The sequence below is a fragment of the Epinephelus moara genome, chromosome 9, assembly GCF_006386435.1.
Source record: "Epinephelus moara isolate mb chromosome 9, YSFRI_EMoa_1.0, whole genome shotgun sequence".
In the NCBI taxonomy this organism is placed as follows: domain Eukaryota; kingdom Metazoa; phylum Chordata; class Actinopteri; order Perciformes; family Serranidae; genus Epinephelus; species Epinephelus moara.
Window position 1 is genome coordinate 18,391,987 of NC_065514.1, and position 13,832 is coordinate 18,405,818.

The following is a 13,832-nucleotide window of genomic DNA, read 5'->3' on the forward strand; positions in this document are numbered from 1 at the left end:
ACTGCCAGCAACTTTTAAGGTGGAACATTTACTTGTAATGTTACTCAATGCATGAGCTGACGACATGAATCAATCAGCACACCTTAAATTTCAATGTGACAACTTTGACCATTACTATTTTTTTGTCTCTACTGGATGACACAGACTTAAAGTAATGAGTGGATCTTCCAATGTTTAAAAATATATATATATATTAATTTCGACCGGATTATGTAAACTGCATATATTCTAATCCTCACTTGGAGAGAAAAAAGCATTGTGGAGTGTCGTTCCTGTGGGCTCCGGCCGGATGTGCTTGCCTGAGAAGGTCGACATGCACAAACCCGCTATTTTTAAATATCCCATCGAGAGAGACTCCATTCTGTTCTATTTTGTCCTGAAAATGTTGCGTGCAAACCCATTCTGCAGACAATAAAAGAGGTGCAGACGTTCCATCTATGAGGAGATACAGTGAGTGCTGGACGGAGCAGTGAGTGACAACAACCCCGCCCACATTTAAGAGTAATGTTTGTGGTGGAAACGCTAAACGGACCTAGAGTCTTGGTACCATATCTGAGGGGTTATTTTTGGTTCCAAAGGTACCATACCGAAAGTGGTTGGTGGAAACTGGGCTTTTGTGAGTAGGGACTTAATGTACCAGATACTGCTTAGTCAACTATACTATCAGACTGAGTCATGATTTTACACTGTACATATGTCCTCTGATTTCAGATAAACAGACCTGTTTAAACCCTATTAAAGATTAAAATGTTTTAAATATACTTTTATTTTATTTTACAGATATTATATTATACACAGTTGCTATAGAGCACACTCTCTGTATCTTATTTCCACATGGAAGAAACGCTTTCACACGAAACAGTCCAAGTGTGCTTGCATGTGAGAGTTGTTTGCTTGGAAGTGAGCATACTAAAAATAATCAACATAGAGCTAATGAGGAGGAAATATGTGCCGGCTAAAAATAACCACAGGCATATTTTTTTGTTTTGTTTTCCAAATAAGATGAGTATCCAGGGCTGTTTGTGAACACACGGAAGTGACTCAGTAGTATGTGGAAACTAAATTAAAAAAAGGTCAGGGACGATGGGACGGATGGCGCAGACAGGAACTTTCTGTTGTGTTCTTTTATCGATGTGTGAAAAAGAGTGTGATCAACAGAAGTTGTCAAAATATTCATCTACTGTAACACAGAGGGGACTCCTCAGTCCCATTATCATTTTACAGTTATTTTCATGATTTTCATGCTTAATTTACTGACACGTTATTTTTATACATAAACCAATACAATGATGCTTCCCTGATGGGTAGTTCATACCCCACATGCCGTCTACCCTGTGAAGGTGTGCCAACTTTGAACATTTAATCCCCAAAAGCACGGCTGTGTGACCTTGTGCTTAGAAGCGGAGAAATTACAGCTCACAGCAACTTCATACAACATGGTCTCTGGCTTTTGTTTGATATCTAGTGTCGGCAAAAAATGTGTAGTTAGCATGCATTAGCTCAGAGGGCTACCTTGGCTTGTTTACTGTATTACATGAACGTCACTGTCAGTCTTAAAGTCCTGCCAAATCCTGTTCTCTCAAGCTGAAGAGGGAAAAAGAAGGAGCGAGTAGTCAAATATCGAGTTGGGTACAACGCTAGATTTAAGGTTTCAACACATTTTCACAATTCACACCAATTTGTAAGCATCATAAATGTTGACTTCATGCTCTCAACACTGAAATACACTATGAGTACAATGCATGTCTCACCTGAAAGTACCCTTGCCATCATCCTCCTTGATTTCCAGGCTGACGGTGAAGGTAAACAAGTCACTGTCAGGGGTGAGCGGAGCAGGCTGCTGAGATGACAGTATTGCTTTCTTAGCTGACCGCCGAAACGCTGTGGCGAAGCTGTACAGTATCCTACTCACCTGCAGGAGAAAGGTAGAAACACACAAAACACTTTACAATCAACTATAATGGGAAGGGCCAAAAAATATAGACCTACAGTTTAATGTTTTCTGTTTCAAGAGGCATTTATGACAGTTAGTAACATCATTTATAGACAGTAGAAACTGTAACAGTGTTGGTAAAATGAACACAACTCTTCGATACCAATCACCACCCCACCCCCTCCTAAAAACACGAGCAACAGACAAGTTAGTTAGCCCATTAAAACTGAAATCTAATAGAAAACATTCACAGAGGAGATAAACAATATGACAAGGCAAAATACTGTAGTGTGCTTCTTTGGCCTTGGCAGCTTCTGTAGCTAAGATGTCGTGCAGACCATAAAATGGAGTTTTGGAAGCCAAATTTATCCACACTTGGCGAAGTAATCACTAAGTCATTAGTATCGATTAAAAACTGTACCAAACCTCTGCAGATCTGTTATGCCATTTTGTAATATGGGGCACTAAAAAGCTTACCTAATGACCCACTACTCTACTGACTGCAGATCCTCCAACCTATTAACCATTTTGAGTTTTAATCAACATACTGATTCACTTTTGCCTGTGTGGAGTGGAGATATTGTTCCTATTAGCATTAAGCAGAGACAACTCAGCCCTACCAGAGACTGCACAATTCTGCTAAATCTCCAACTCCAAAGAGGAGCAGAGCTCGGGGAGGTCAGCTGAAGACTGCCAAGTGTGGGAAACTGGGTGGTAATGATTTATTTATATTCACTAAATGTACTTTTCCACTCACAAGACTTTAGATTTGTGAGCTTTGCATTTAGGACGTGGTATTTGATTTTATTTCTGATCCTAACTACACAGACATGTGTGTGTGATAACAAACAGAGCGTTCCCCCAACTAGGGGCCCACAGCACAGTGGTTTTGGATGATCTCTAATTCTGGTAAACAGCAGAGCTTGGGGGTTAGTGACTGAGCGTTGGTGTGGGGAAACTGCTGTTATCAATAAATAACAACACTCTTTTGGTTTTTTCAAGGCCAGAGTATAAAGCAGCTCCTAACCTCTCCTACAAAAAGCCTTTGTTATGTTCTCGGTGCAGTAAAAGGATGATAGGGCATCGCAGGGGGTTTGTTTATTGAGAAACGCTGGGGGACTGGATGTAAGAGATGGAAAATAAGTGGAGTTAGATGGGGGTCACCCCCTGTATGGATGAAATTATGACAAATGGCACAAGAGAATTGCTGTTTTGTACTGTTCCAATCAATGCTAGAGTCAAAACTGACCGTTATCAACTGTCTGCAAATGGCCTTTTTATTCTTTGTGTACACTGTGAAGAACCTTTATCAGGACGTGGACAGTTGTACTGCAAAAATATTAATCCTGACATGTATTTTAGGCAGATATTGGGTGCTTCTCTTGTAAAAAGGGAAACATTCTGCCACTCTGTCTTTGAAATGTAGTATTTTTTAGGCAAATTGTAAATTACCCAACATAAGTAAAAACTAGAATTACTGCCTCACGGTTGTGTGCCTCTGTGAGCCATTCAAGTTGCGGTTACAGTTTATATCTATGTCTGTGAAAACAGTGACGCTTCACACACATCTTCAATCATGTAGCACAGAAGATCTATAAAATCACCACAGTTTCAAGGTGGGCACCCAAGACTAGTGTCACCACCACCACCAGGTTATGACACTGAGTAATGGCCAGAAAAATGTTTTTGCGGAACATTATACTGTCATGGTGAAGTTGACCTTTGACCTTTTGGATATGTAATATCATCACTTCATCATTTTACTCTGATAGACATTTGTGTAAAATTTTCCTAACCTCCCTTTTTTTGTTAAGCTCTCCAATGAACTGGGCATAACAACATGTTTTGTGAGGTCACAGTGACTTTGACCTTTGAACTTGGACAACCAAATTCTAATCAGTTCATTCTTGAGTCCAAGTGGATGTTTGTGTCATTTGACACAAATATGAAGCTTTGGGACATTTTTAACTGATGTCAGACCAACAGTCTGTATCCGTTTGGCAGTGACCAATGTTAGTCTCTATGAATATGTGATTTAATTTGTGTTAGGAACCCAAATCTGTTGAGTGAAACAAATCTCTTAAAGCCATACTGAGTTGATAAGCACTAGATATACATCTCTGGACAGGAGCAGCAAGTTTAAGGGCATGCAAGGGGAGTGTGGGTATGAGAGTCAGCTGAGCTCTGCAGCATCATCAACACCAGAAAACTGGGAATTGTTAGCTACTACCCTTGGGGCCTGACTAGGAGGTCTGGCACACAGGAGGTGGAGTAGGACTGAGGAGGTGGTTTGCTTTATGTATGCACAGTTCAGCTCCAAAATCCACAAAACTGTTTAGAAAATGAAATTACACAGAATCTCAAAAAAAAAAGCATGATTATAAAACCTGAAAGTACTTACAGTGATAACTTTCATAAAAGACGGAAATGAATTTGCCTCAAGTTTCTTATTTCTCTTTCTAAATGATCAGATTTCTGAAATTATGAGTAAAGAATGCTTCAGATGCTCTTAACAATTTGATTAAATAATTGGGTCATTTGCCTAAAGCAAATAAGACAGCTGAGTCAAATAAGGAAGAAGATAGTTTTAGGCCAGCTGTGATGGCCCGCCACGAGGTTTTCTCAGGACAGATCAGAAAGTTTGTGTGGGTATTTGGGTTAAGAGATATTATAATTCCCCTACTGACAGTATTGCTTAAAGAAACACAAAATATATAAAGTTATCGTCCAAAAAACGCTGAAAAGAGAGCCACACATAGATTTAAATATCTATGGCCTGGTGATGCATATGTTGCAATACCCATAAATAGCCACCATGTATAGGCAGTAAGTGCTGTATAACACAAGGGCATGATAAGGTCAACAAATTAGACTGAACTGGTTAGGTTATTTCTATTCAATAAAATGCTTAACTGCTCTTGTACGGTCTCACCACCATTGACTGTTGTGTTTATATTTTGTTGCCTTTGCAGAAGCCCCAGTGATTGAAGGCTTTGGTAGGAGTTTTGGTTCGGCTGCTCTTTGTGGACGGGGTTGGCGGCAGACTTGCATATTTCTTTGGATGGTGAGTTTTAAGATGGGAAGAGAGATTTGTAGTGTTTCCATCTTAAGTCCCAACTTCTTTATTGTGTAGCTTACAATCACTTTGTTCTCTGGCTTCCCTTTATTGTTTAGTTTAAAACCAAAGAACCACGAAACAGGTACATTTGCATTCTTTCTGGTAACGCGAGTGAACATATTTCCTGCTGGAGTTAGAGCTACATGGGTAATGACACTTTGCATTAGGTGTATGCTAGCGTGTTGTTACTTTTTTTGATACGTTAAGCCACAACAACACTGTGAAGTGTAAAGAAAGCAAGAAAGACAGAGAAAGAGACTGAATATAGCGCAAAATTCGTAACAGTCATTGCATAACTGAACATCTTTCTGACATCGTGGACACGTAAGGACCATTATTGTGACCAACCAACATCGTGTTGAATGATAATCAAAACATAACCTCTAACAAGATCGAATGAATGACAAAGTACAGTGCTTTCAGATAACTTGGGAGTTCTTAACACTGGGTTTGAGGCTGATGTGAGACATATGACTGGAGCAGCTTTTTCCTGAAGAAGTAGGAACCGATGGGCTGACTCACTTCAGTCTAACAGTGCAAATAAGAGGCCAAAAAAAAGGATGGAGGCATTTTATATTGGTTTGTTGCTGGAGGTTTGGAAGGAAGAGAAAGGCGGGTGCAAGAGGAAGAGTGTGGAGAAGAAGAGAGGTAAGAGAGAGCCGAAGACAGTGATGTCTGGTTGCTAAGCAAAAAAGAAAGTGAAGTACTTCTGGGGATTATCTATGTGTGGATTTGTGTGTGTGTATGTGTGAATGCATTAGTGTTTTAGTGGGAGCATGTGTGTTTCGGGTGGGTGCCTGGGAAACTGGAAAGTAGGATGATGTGGGTTTGATAAAGTAGCATCTGTCTGGGGGCTCTAAGTGACATTGAAGGAGAGTGCTTCCATGAGAGTGGAATCAGGTCACTGAACACTGAAGCAGTACTTTAACCCAGTTTCATGAGTGGATTCCCTATTCTCTTCCTTTATATTTCTGCTGAACCCACTCTATATGAGCAATGACACTTCCTCTACCCTATAAGTTAGCTCGGGGGATTGTGTGTACTTTGTGTTTGTGTATGATGTATATGTGCATAGCGGCGCAGCCTGCAGTGCATGACATAATCCCTTTGGGACCACTGACGAAGCTCCCACGCTGTTGCTAAACCCAGAGGAACAGGCTATAGGGAGATCGACATTTTAAGACAAGGTCAACCAGAATACTGCTGACACTAGTGTGTATACATGTATATGTACATGGGTGGAAGAGACAGAAAAAACAGAGAAGAGAGTGTCATGTGAAACGCAGAGCAGAGCATTTATAAGAGGAGCTTTTGCTCCCCCCTTGGTTCACCATCTGAATAGCATGAACACTGCTTGCTGTTTTTCTTTCTGTATGTGTGAACTACACCAGAGTGTAGGATGGTCTTCTCTCGTGAAAAAATGGAAAGAAACTGTCTGCTTTTTGTTTAAAGGGCATTGGTAGGCAAGCTACGCTTCTACCTCACTTCTTTTTTAAAACTCATCCATCGTTCAAAACCTTTTAGCTTTTAGTTTAATCTCATCAAATAAATGGAACAAATTACAAGATGTATTGAAATTAGACAGCTGTGTGTCAGTAGATCATTTTAACTGTATGCTATGGTTACTGTTCAGTGTTCCTGCTTTGGTTAATTCACAGACATGGTTGTTATTTTTTGTTTTTATTCAACATTTTTACATTTTATTGTGTTATTGCTGTTGTTGTTTTTGTTGTTGTTGTGCATCCTTCCTCCCTAGGAAACTTGTTTATTTATGTTTACTTTTTGTCATTTTACTGTTTTTATTGTTGTTTATCATTCTTGTCCCACACCTTTGCTAGTTATTTATTATTTGACTTTTTCATCTCTTCATTGTGGTTGTTTTTAGGGATGCACGATATTGGATTTTTTTGCCAATATCCAATATGCCAACAACTTATTTTGCCGATAACCGATACCAATGTTTATATATCCACTTTTTTTCCCCACCTAATTTTAGTGATCATCAAGTCTCTTTTGTATTGGAATTAATATCATATTATACGTTCGTACTCTTAGCGTGACAGCCCACCCGCAGATGGAGTCATGAAATACGATACTTTTGCATGTAATATTAATTTATTGTGCAAAATAAGAAAAAGCATGTTGGCCAATTATGATAATTCATTTTAAAGCCAATATCGGTAATATACCGATATATACCGATATATACCAATATACCGATGACATGCCGCTATCGTCGTGCATCCCTAGCTGTGGTCATGTATCATATATTCTTATGTCCGTATGAATGGAAATTCAGTGCAGTGCCGTAATACTTTAATCCTCAGTCAATTTTCCCTGCGAAAACACAAGGGTTGATGATGGTGATGATCATGTGAGTTTGGGTTAAATGATAGGTTTGCAATTATTCACGTCTGACTTAAAACACATGTCAGGAAAGCCATGGAGGAATACTTCCTGGTGTCAGATCTGATGGGCGTGCTGCCACACCTGTACAGACGCTTCCAGAAGTCCTGTTTGAACATTTAACATTGATACAGGTTTTGCTTGAAGTAAATAAAAGGAAAGTGCTTGAAGTAAATGGCCTTTAAAAGATTCCTTACTGATGTGCTCCCAATGGATGTGATGAGAGACAAACTTTCTATTTAATACTTAAACTAGTAGTACTGCCTTGTGGTTGTGTGCCTCCACTGATCAGTTTACACGCAGTTTACATCCATGTCTGTCTGGACCATACACTGTATATAAAGATGGACGATGCGTCTCCACATCCCCTCACTGTACAGAAGTTAAGCTAAAATATCCTGGATACAGCTGCTGCCATCTTGCTCTGGTGACGTCATTCGGAGCCACAGCCTACATATTAGCAATCTTTGCAGTATCGAGTTTCCCACCCTTATACCCATCTGATCAATAACGAACAGCACCACTGAATGTAAGCCCACCAACTGGCTCACAGTTGTCAATCATGTTGTAAAATCCCTGTAATATGACAATAAATAACTAATTAAAACCAAACTTATCAGAAAAACGAATTCTTGAACATACAGCAGCCTGATAAAAACTACCTTGTATGACAGAAACCTTCTTGGAGAAAAATATATTTGATGGGTAATTTGAGTTTTCAGGCTGGCCCATGTCCCATCCACTTACATGGAGAGGGAAGACTTTATGACCTGTGCTGCAGCCAGCCACCAGGGGGTGATCAAGATGTCGTCTGGTTTTGTATACAGTTATATACAGATCCAGATTTACATAATACATGTAGTGAAGACCTCTGGGGAATTTAATAAAAGGTATCTAGTGTATTTTTTTTTTCTGAAATATAAGTTAACTATATTGACATGTGTGATTCCAGGGAATATCTTCCAGTGAGAAACATGCTGTCTTTAGTTGGAGGCTATTTTTACAGAAGAGTACAGAGGACTGAGAGTGAGCTTATCACATGGTACAACAAATATCACCTGCAGCTTAATATCAGCATAATGAAAAGGTTTGTGGTGGACTACCAGAGACGCAGGATAGGAGACTGAGTGGTAGCCATGACAGTAGACAATGCTTCAAATGGGGCCTTGACCTTGGACCACCAAAAACGTAATGCCTCTGGCCAAGACTGTTGCCAGCGCAGAGGCATGAAAAATTTGAACCTATCCACTAAGTGAATCTTCAGTAAACATACTGCAGTTGCACATAAATTAAACAACCAAAAATCAATTGATGACTGACTCCTCACCGCTTCTTGGATTTGGCAGCGGAACACATGGATCCTGAAGATCTCAGCATTGAAGTGGCTCTCAGTGAAGGCAAAGCAGTCACTCTCTGGTGTGCCATCATGGCCTCGCACACAAAACAGAATCTTGTAGATAGGGTAGTTGGCGATCTCTGTACTGGCGTTGGGGTCCAGCAACCTGTTACAATATCAATAAAAATGTGGCCGTAAGATATCTTCAAAGTTGCTGCTGCAGGATGAGATGTGTCATGTGTGTTTGTGTTCTCCAAGTATGCATTTTTTATGTACACTCATGTATGTTACAGTACACTGTCAAATTGTAACCAATAATCCATATGTTCCCCCTACCTGACAGTGCCCTCGGACACGCCTGGCACGGACAGTGTGACATCCAGGGGGACTTGGCACTGCCCTCTGAGGATACTCATCATACGGAGGGCCTCTACCTCACTGCGGGGGGCGTTGACAGAGGCACACCCCAGATATGTCAGCTGGCTGAACACAACACTGTCCTCATCTGGGATGGGACTGCCAGGACTGCCATCTGATGATGATTCGTCTGCTGCAGAGGGGTAACAGATTGGGAGAGGGGTGGAAAGAGAGTAGAAGAAACGATTTGATTATTTTAAAACTCCTGCTATGATTTTATGTCTAGTAGGAGAGGAGATAGTGAGAAGCTCAACAGCCATGTCAGTCCGTAAAATTAATGCCACAACTGAATAAGGGTGACAAGAAAATGGCAAGAGTCATCTACTACGAAGATAAAGAGGCAACAAGGGAAGCGGAAAGACTTTGAGTGTGCTGTATGATTAAGAGACCTAGGTGCTTCTGTGATTTTACTCTGAATGACTTAGAAACACATCTATAAGCTGATGATAAGAGCCATTGTGTGAGATTAGGCAGTCGCAAGAAAAGAGGATAAGAAAAGTGGCACCACGGCTCACCTCTGTACGACCTCTCATTCAGCTCACTCTCCTGAGCCGTCTGAACAGGAAGCACCATCTCCAACTTGGGTGGTGGCGCTGCGCTCAGAGGGTCAGCGCCTGGCGGTACAGGTGACGCTGTAGTGGGAAGTGGGCCGTGGTCGCCCCCACCGAGGCTGTCCATTCCTGCGTCTGATCTGAGCCCGGCGTCAGCTACTGATGGGTCCATGAGGACATCCTCTAACTCCCTCTGGAGCTGCTGCTCACTTCCATTCCCCACAATCTGATACGCACACAGGGAGGAGGAGAAACACACGCACACAGAAACAGACATGAACCCAACCACACCAAGGAGCAGGGACAAAAAGAGGCATGAAAATAAAAACATTGAGTATAAGAAAACAATAATACACAAGAACAGATGCTGAAAAAAAATCATTGTAGTTATCACCCTAACACACTGAATTTAAACTAATCTTCAACTACATTACAATTTTCTCTTCCAGCAGTGGCTGTACCCTTTATAGTGGTTTTTGTAATTCACTTGATGTGATTGCAGTGTGTTTAAAGGGGAGAGATGTCCTGAACATCTGCATTACATTTCATTCAATATTAGTGATTAGTAGACATGTGAGTTTGAGTTGTGAAACACCTGTATCAAGACATTAGATGAGCCATGCCAACACTAACTGTGGAGCTTATTTTAAGGTAAGAGATAGTGATCAAAGAGCAAACTTAAGGCCAGACAAATCATGAGGTGCCACAAAAGGAGGCAAGGCCCCATTTTCTCTGCCTGCTGGCAGCGGCCTGATGTTAGGTAAGAAATGGAGAGCAGACCTAAGCTGCAGAGGACACTGCTGTGCTGAACAATATTAAAAAGTAACGGAGAATTAAAGGAATACTTCACCCACCCCAAATTACCATTTGTATTTAAATTCCTTACCCAGTGTTACACTGAATTTGTGAATTTGTTTTTCTCGCATGCCTCCACAGTGTCCACACTGAACAACAGCAAAACCATATCAAAGCATCTGTTTACAACTGTACACATACCGTGTTTTTTGCGCCCTCAAATTCATGATTTTCAATGAAGATGCACGGCAGCCGTGCTCAAACACCAGAGCAACACCGTCACAGCACTCACGCACTCCCGAGTGCCTATTTTTCAGGGTGCAACAGCTGTGCTTTGAGATAAACCAAGTTCAACTTTTGGAACGCAGCAACGCACACCGCATGTCATGTGAAGAGGAACAACCAATAACAGCCGACATATATCTTTCTCTTCTTTCGTAAATATGGAAAAGTTGGTCATTTTGGTGTGCCATGGGCGATATGCTCACACACTTTTAAACAGCGCCTAGAAGAAGATCAGCTCTGCACTCAGGATTTCAGGTAAATAAGCTATGATACACTACTTGTTAAGGTTGCTTAGCAACCTCAGATGCAACCTACCGCTGCACTCCTGAAAGCTGGCTCAAAAAAGGCACAATGCCCAGTGCGTGACCTCACCTTTTCCAAGCGGTTAAAGACGCAGCATGTGTACCGCCTCTTACATTGTTTGTGCAGTATAATCAAAGTCTCGTTTATCCAGTTGTATGCCCAATACTTTCCAAACACATGCATTTTCACTACCTTAGCATTTAAAACTAAACTGAAAGTGAAGCTTATCTGTGCTCTCTTCAAAGCCAAACTCCATTAACAAAAACAGCAAATGTTTGTGTTATTGTGTGACCTTGGTGAATCCAAACTTACCCTTAAAACACCAAAGTCACACAGTAAAACAAACAAGCTAAGATGCAAGTGGTACACCAGCAGCTCCCGTATTGAGTGTGGTAAAATTAAAACTGACTTTGAAGAAGCTTAGACAAGTTTCACTTTTAGTTCAGTTTTAAATACTAAGGTTTTAGCAAAAAAGCATGTGCTTGGGAAGTACTGAGCATGCACCTGCATAAATGAGACTTGAATTATGCTGCATGAGTTGTGTAAGACTTTTTAAACAGAATACTTCATATAGTTTTGCTGTTGTTAAACGTGGACCCCTACGACTTCAATTCATCATGAAATTTCTCCTATTTTGGATTCTTTATTCACCAGGGAGGCATGCAAGAGCAACAAAGTTTTCTTCACAAATTCATCGTAACACAGGGTGAGTAATTGTTATACAAATGACCATTTGGGGAGTTGAAGCTTTACGAATAGATATTCCTCAGCCTTCGTGATATGTGTTATTACTGCATGGTTAAATATTCAGGTTTAATTTTCCAAGTAGGCTTTCCGTGTATAGACAGCCATACATAATATCAGTGACTCGGGGCTATATGGTTTGTTCAATGCTGTTAGACTTAAGGAATTATCTAATGCAGGATGGATACTACAGCTACAGTGCCTATGTTAAGAGTTCTAGTGCCATGTAAGGGGGGGGGGGGGGAGAGTATCATTTGAAGACTGACTATATTTAGGTGCACACGTCTGACATAACTGCATCACTATGCAACTGTGGTGGGCCTTGTGATTTACAGGTAGTACTAAAAGCCAGATACAACCACAGCCCTACAAATGAGAATATCTATCACTACCATCATCAAAACCTGAGTGATAAAAAACACTGGCTAGGGCCATCACTCAACAGCCGGCAAAAATACAGAGAGCACAAATAATCACAGACAGAATCACCACGGAATCACATCACAGAAAGAGCGGAAAATAGATAGATACAAGCAAGAGAGAGAAACGAAGAGAGAAAAAGGGGAAAGATAGCGAGAGAAGAGACTGACCTTAAAGCTGACCCCTTCCTCAGAAATCACCTGCATAACAAACAACAAGTTTAGACACACTGACCCCTCTCTGACTGGATGGGCTGACTGGGAGGGAAATGTGCACAAGAGTGTGTCGGCGAGAACCAATACATGATGTCTGGATGACCAAGTGTCAGTGAATGGAGTGATTTCACCACTACATATTGAGAACAGTGGATGTGCGTGGGGTACTGCTTCTGCTCCCTCTGACAGCGGACAGACAGCTGCCGCTAAAACGGACACCTCATCTCAGTTTGCCATTAAAATAAGTGCAATCTGTACTCAAGCTGTACACAAAACCAAATTCTCTCATCTTCAAGCACAGCACATTACAGGAAAAATGTGTGATGTCTTCCTATCAACCGACTTTGCAATATCCGTGCTCTGCTGGCGCCATCTTCTGGTATCATTGCAACATCAAGTCAATCACGTTACAAAGAAACAGGTAGAGTACAGTAACGACATAATGGACACAGTATGAACATGCAAGCCAGCTACTTAGGTAAATTCAATAAAAGGAGGTGTTATAACTAATAAAGTGAAAGTGAAATACGAGAGGAGAGGAGAGGAGAGGAGAGGAGAGGGGAGGGGAGGGGAGAGGAGAGGAGAGGAGAGGAGAGGAGAGGAGAGAAACCTGAACCCATTAGGGACGCACACAGGATGGTGACTGGTAGCTACATTTCCTCAGAAAGTCTTAGGACACACCCCGGTCACGAAACGCCATTATTTTCCCAGACAATGAGTTCAAAGCACTCGCAGCTGCATCGACAAACTGTTTGGAAACTAATATCTGCTGAGTGAGTGCTAACTGAAGCGCAGAGGGCATACTGTATGTCAGACATACCGTGGTACAATAGCACAAGCTGTATACTAAAAGAAGCAGCTGATCGACTGCAGATGTTCTCCCGAAGTTAAGTAGTCAGCTTTTCAGACACTGAATGACAAACTGGTAAAATATCAGCTGACTTGTCTTACACTTTCAGCTCACACACAAAAAAAGTGTTTTCTCCAGACTTGCAAAGATGACACCTTTCAGTGGAAGACAACAAATTCTTCACTACAACCAAAGCCTGTGATAACGTGCTCTCGATTTCTGGTGATGTGCAACGATTAAGGGCTTCCTTATAATCAGAAGCAAAATGGAGACAGACAATCACACTTGAAACACACACATCTAAGACTGACTATGAGAAGAAGGTAGAGTGGAAATGTGGGGGAAAAAGCAAAACAAGAAATGGTTAGCCTTGTGGTTAGAGTGTGAGACTGCATGTTTAAAAAGATGGACAAGAGCTGTCATGAACACAACCTGTTAACGATGGGATATGTATGGACT

General features: G+C 41.1%; 1 protein-coding gene across 2 annotated transcripts in view; it reads right to left on the bottom strand.

Annotated features, from left to right (window-relative positions):
- Positions 1 to 13,832, bottom strand: part of LOC126395233 (rab GTPase-activating protein 1) — a 101,184-nt gene that overhangs the window by 73,732 nt on the left and 13,620 nt on the right. The window contains exons 3-7 of one of the 2 annotated variants that reach the window (XM_050052542.1): positions 12,479 to 12,508; positions 9,726 to 9,987; positions 9,130 to 9,343; positions 8,785 to 8,959; positions 1,752 to 1,912 (exon numbers count right to left, since the gene is read on the bottom strand). In XM_050052542.1, the coding sequence (XP_049908499.1) occupies positions 1,752 to 1,912; positions 8,785 to 8,959; positions 9,130 to 9,343; positions 9,726 to 9,987; positions 12,479 to 12,508 (842 nt within the window). The remainder of the gene's footprint in view (positions 1 to 1,751; positions 1,913 to 8,784; positions 8,960 to 9,129; positions 9,344 to 9,725; positions 9,988 to 12,478; positions 12,509 to 13,832) is intronic. The other variant, XM_050052543.1, reaches the window with a different exon arrangement.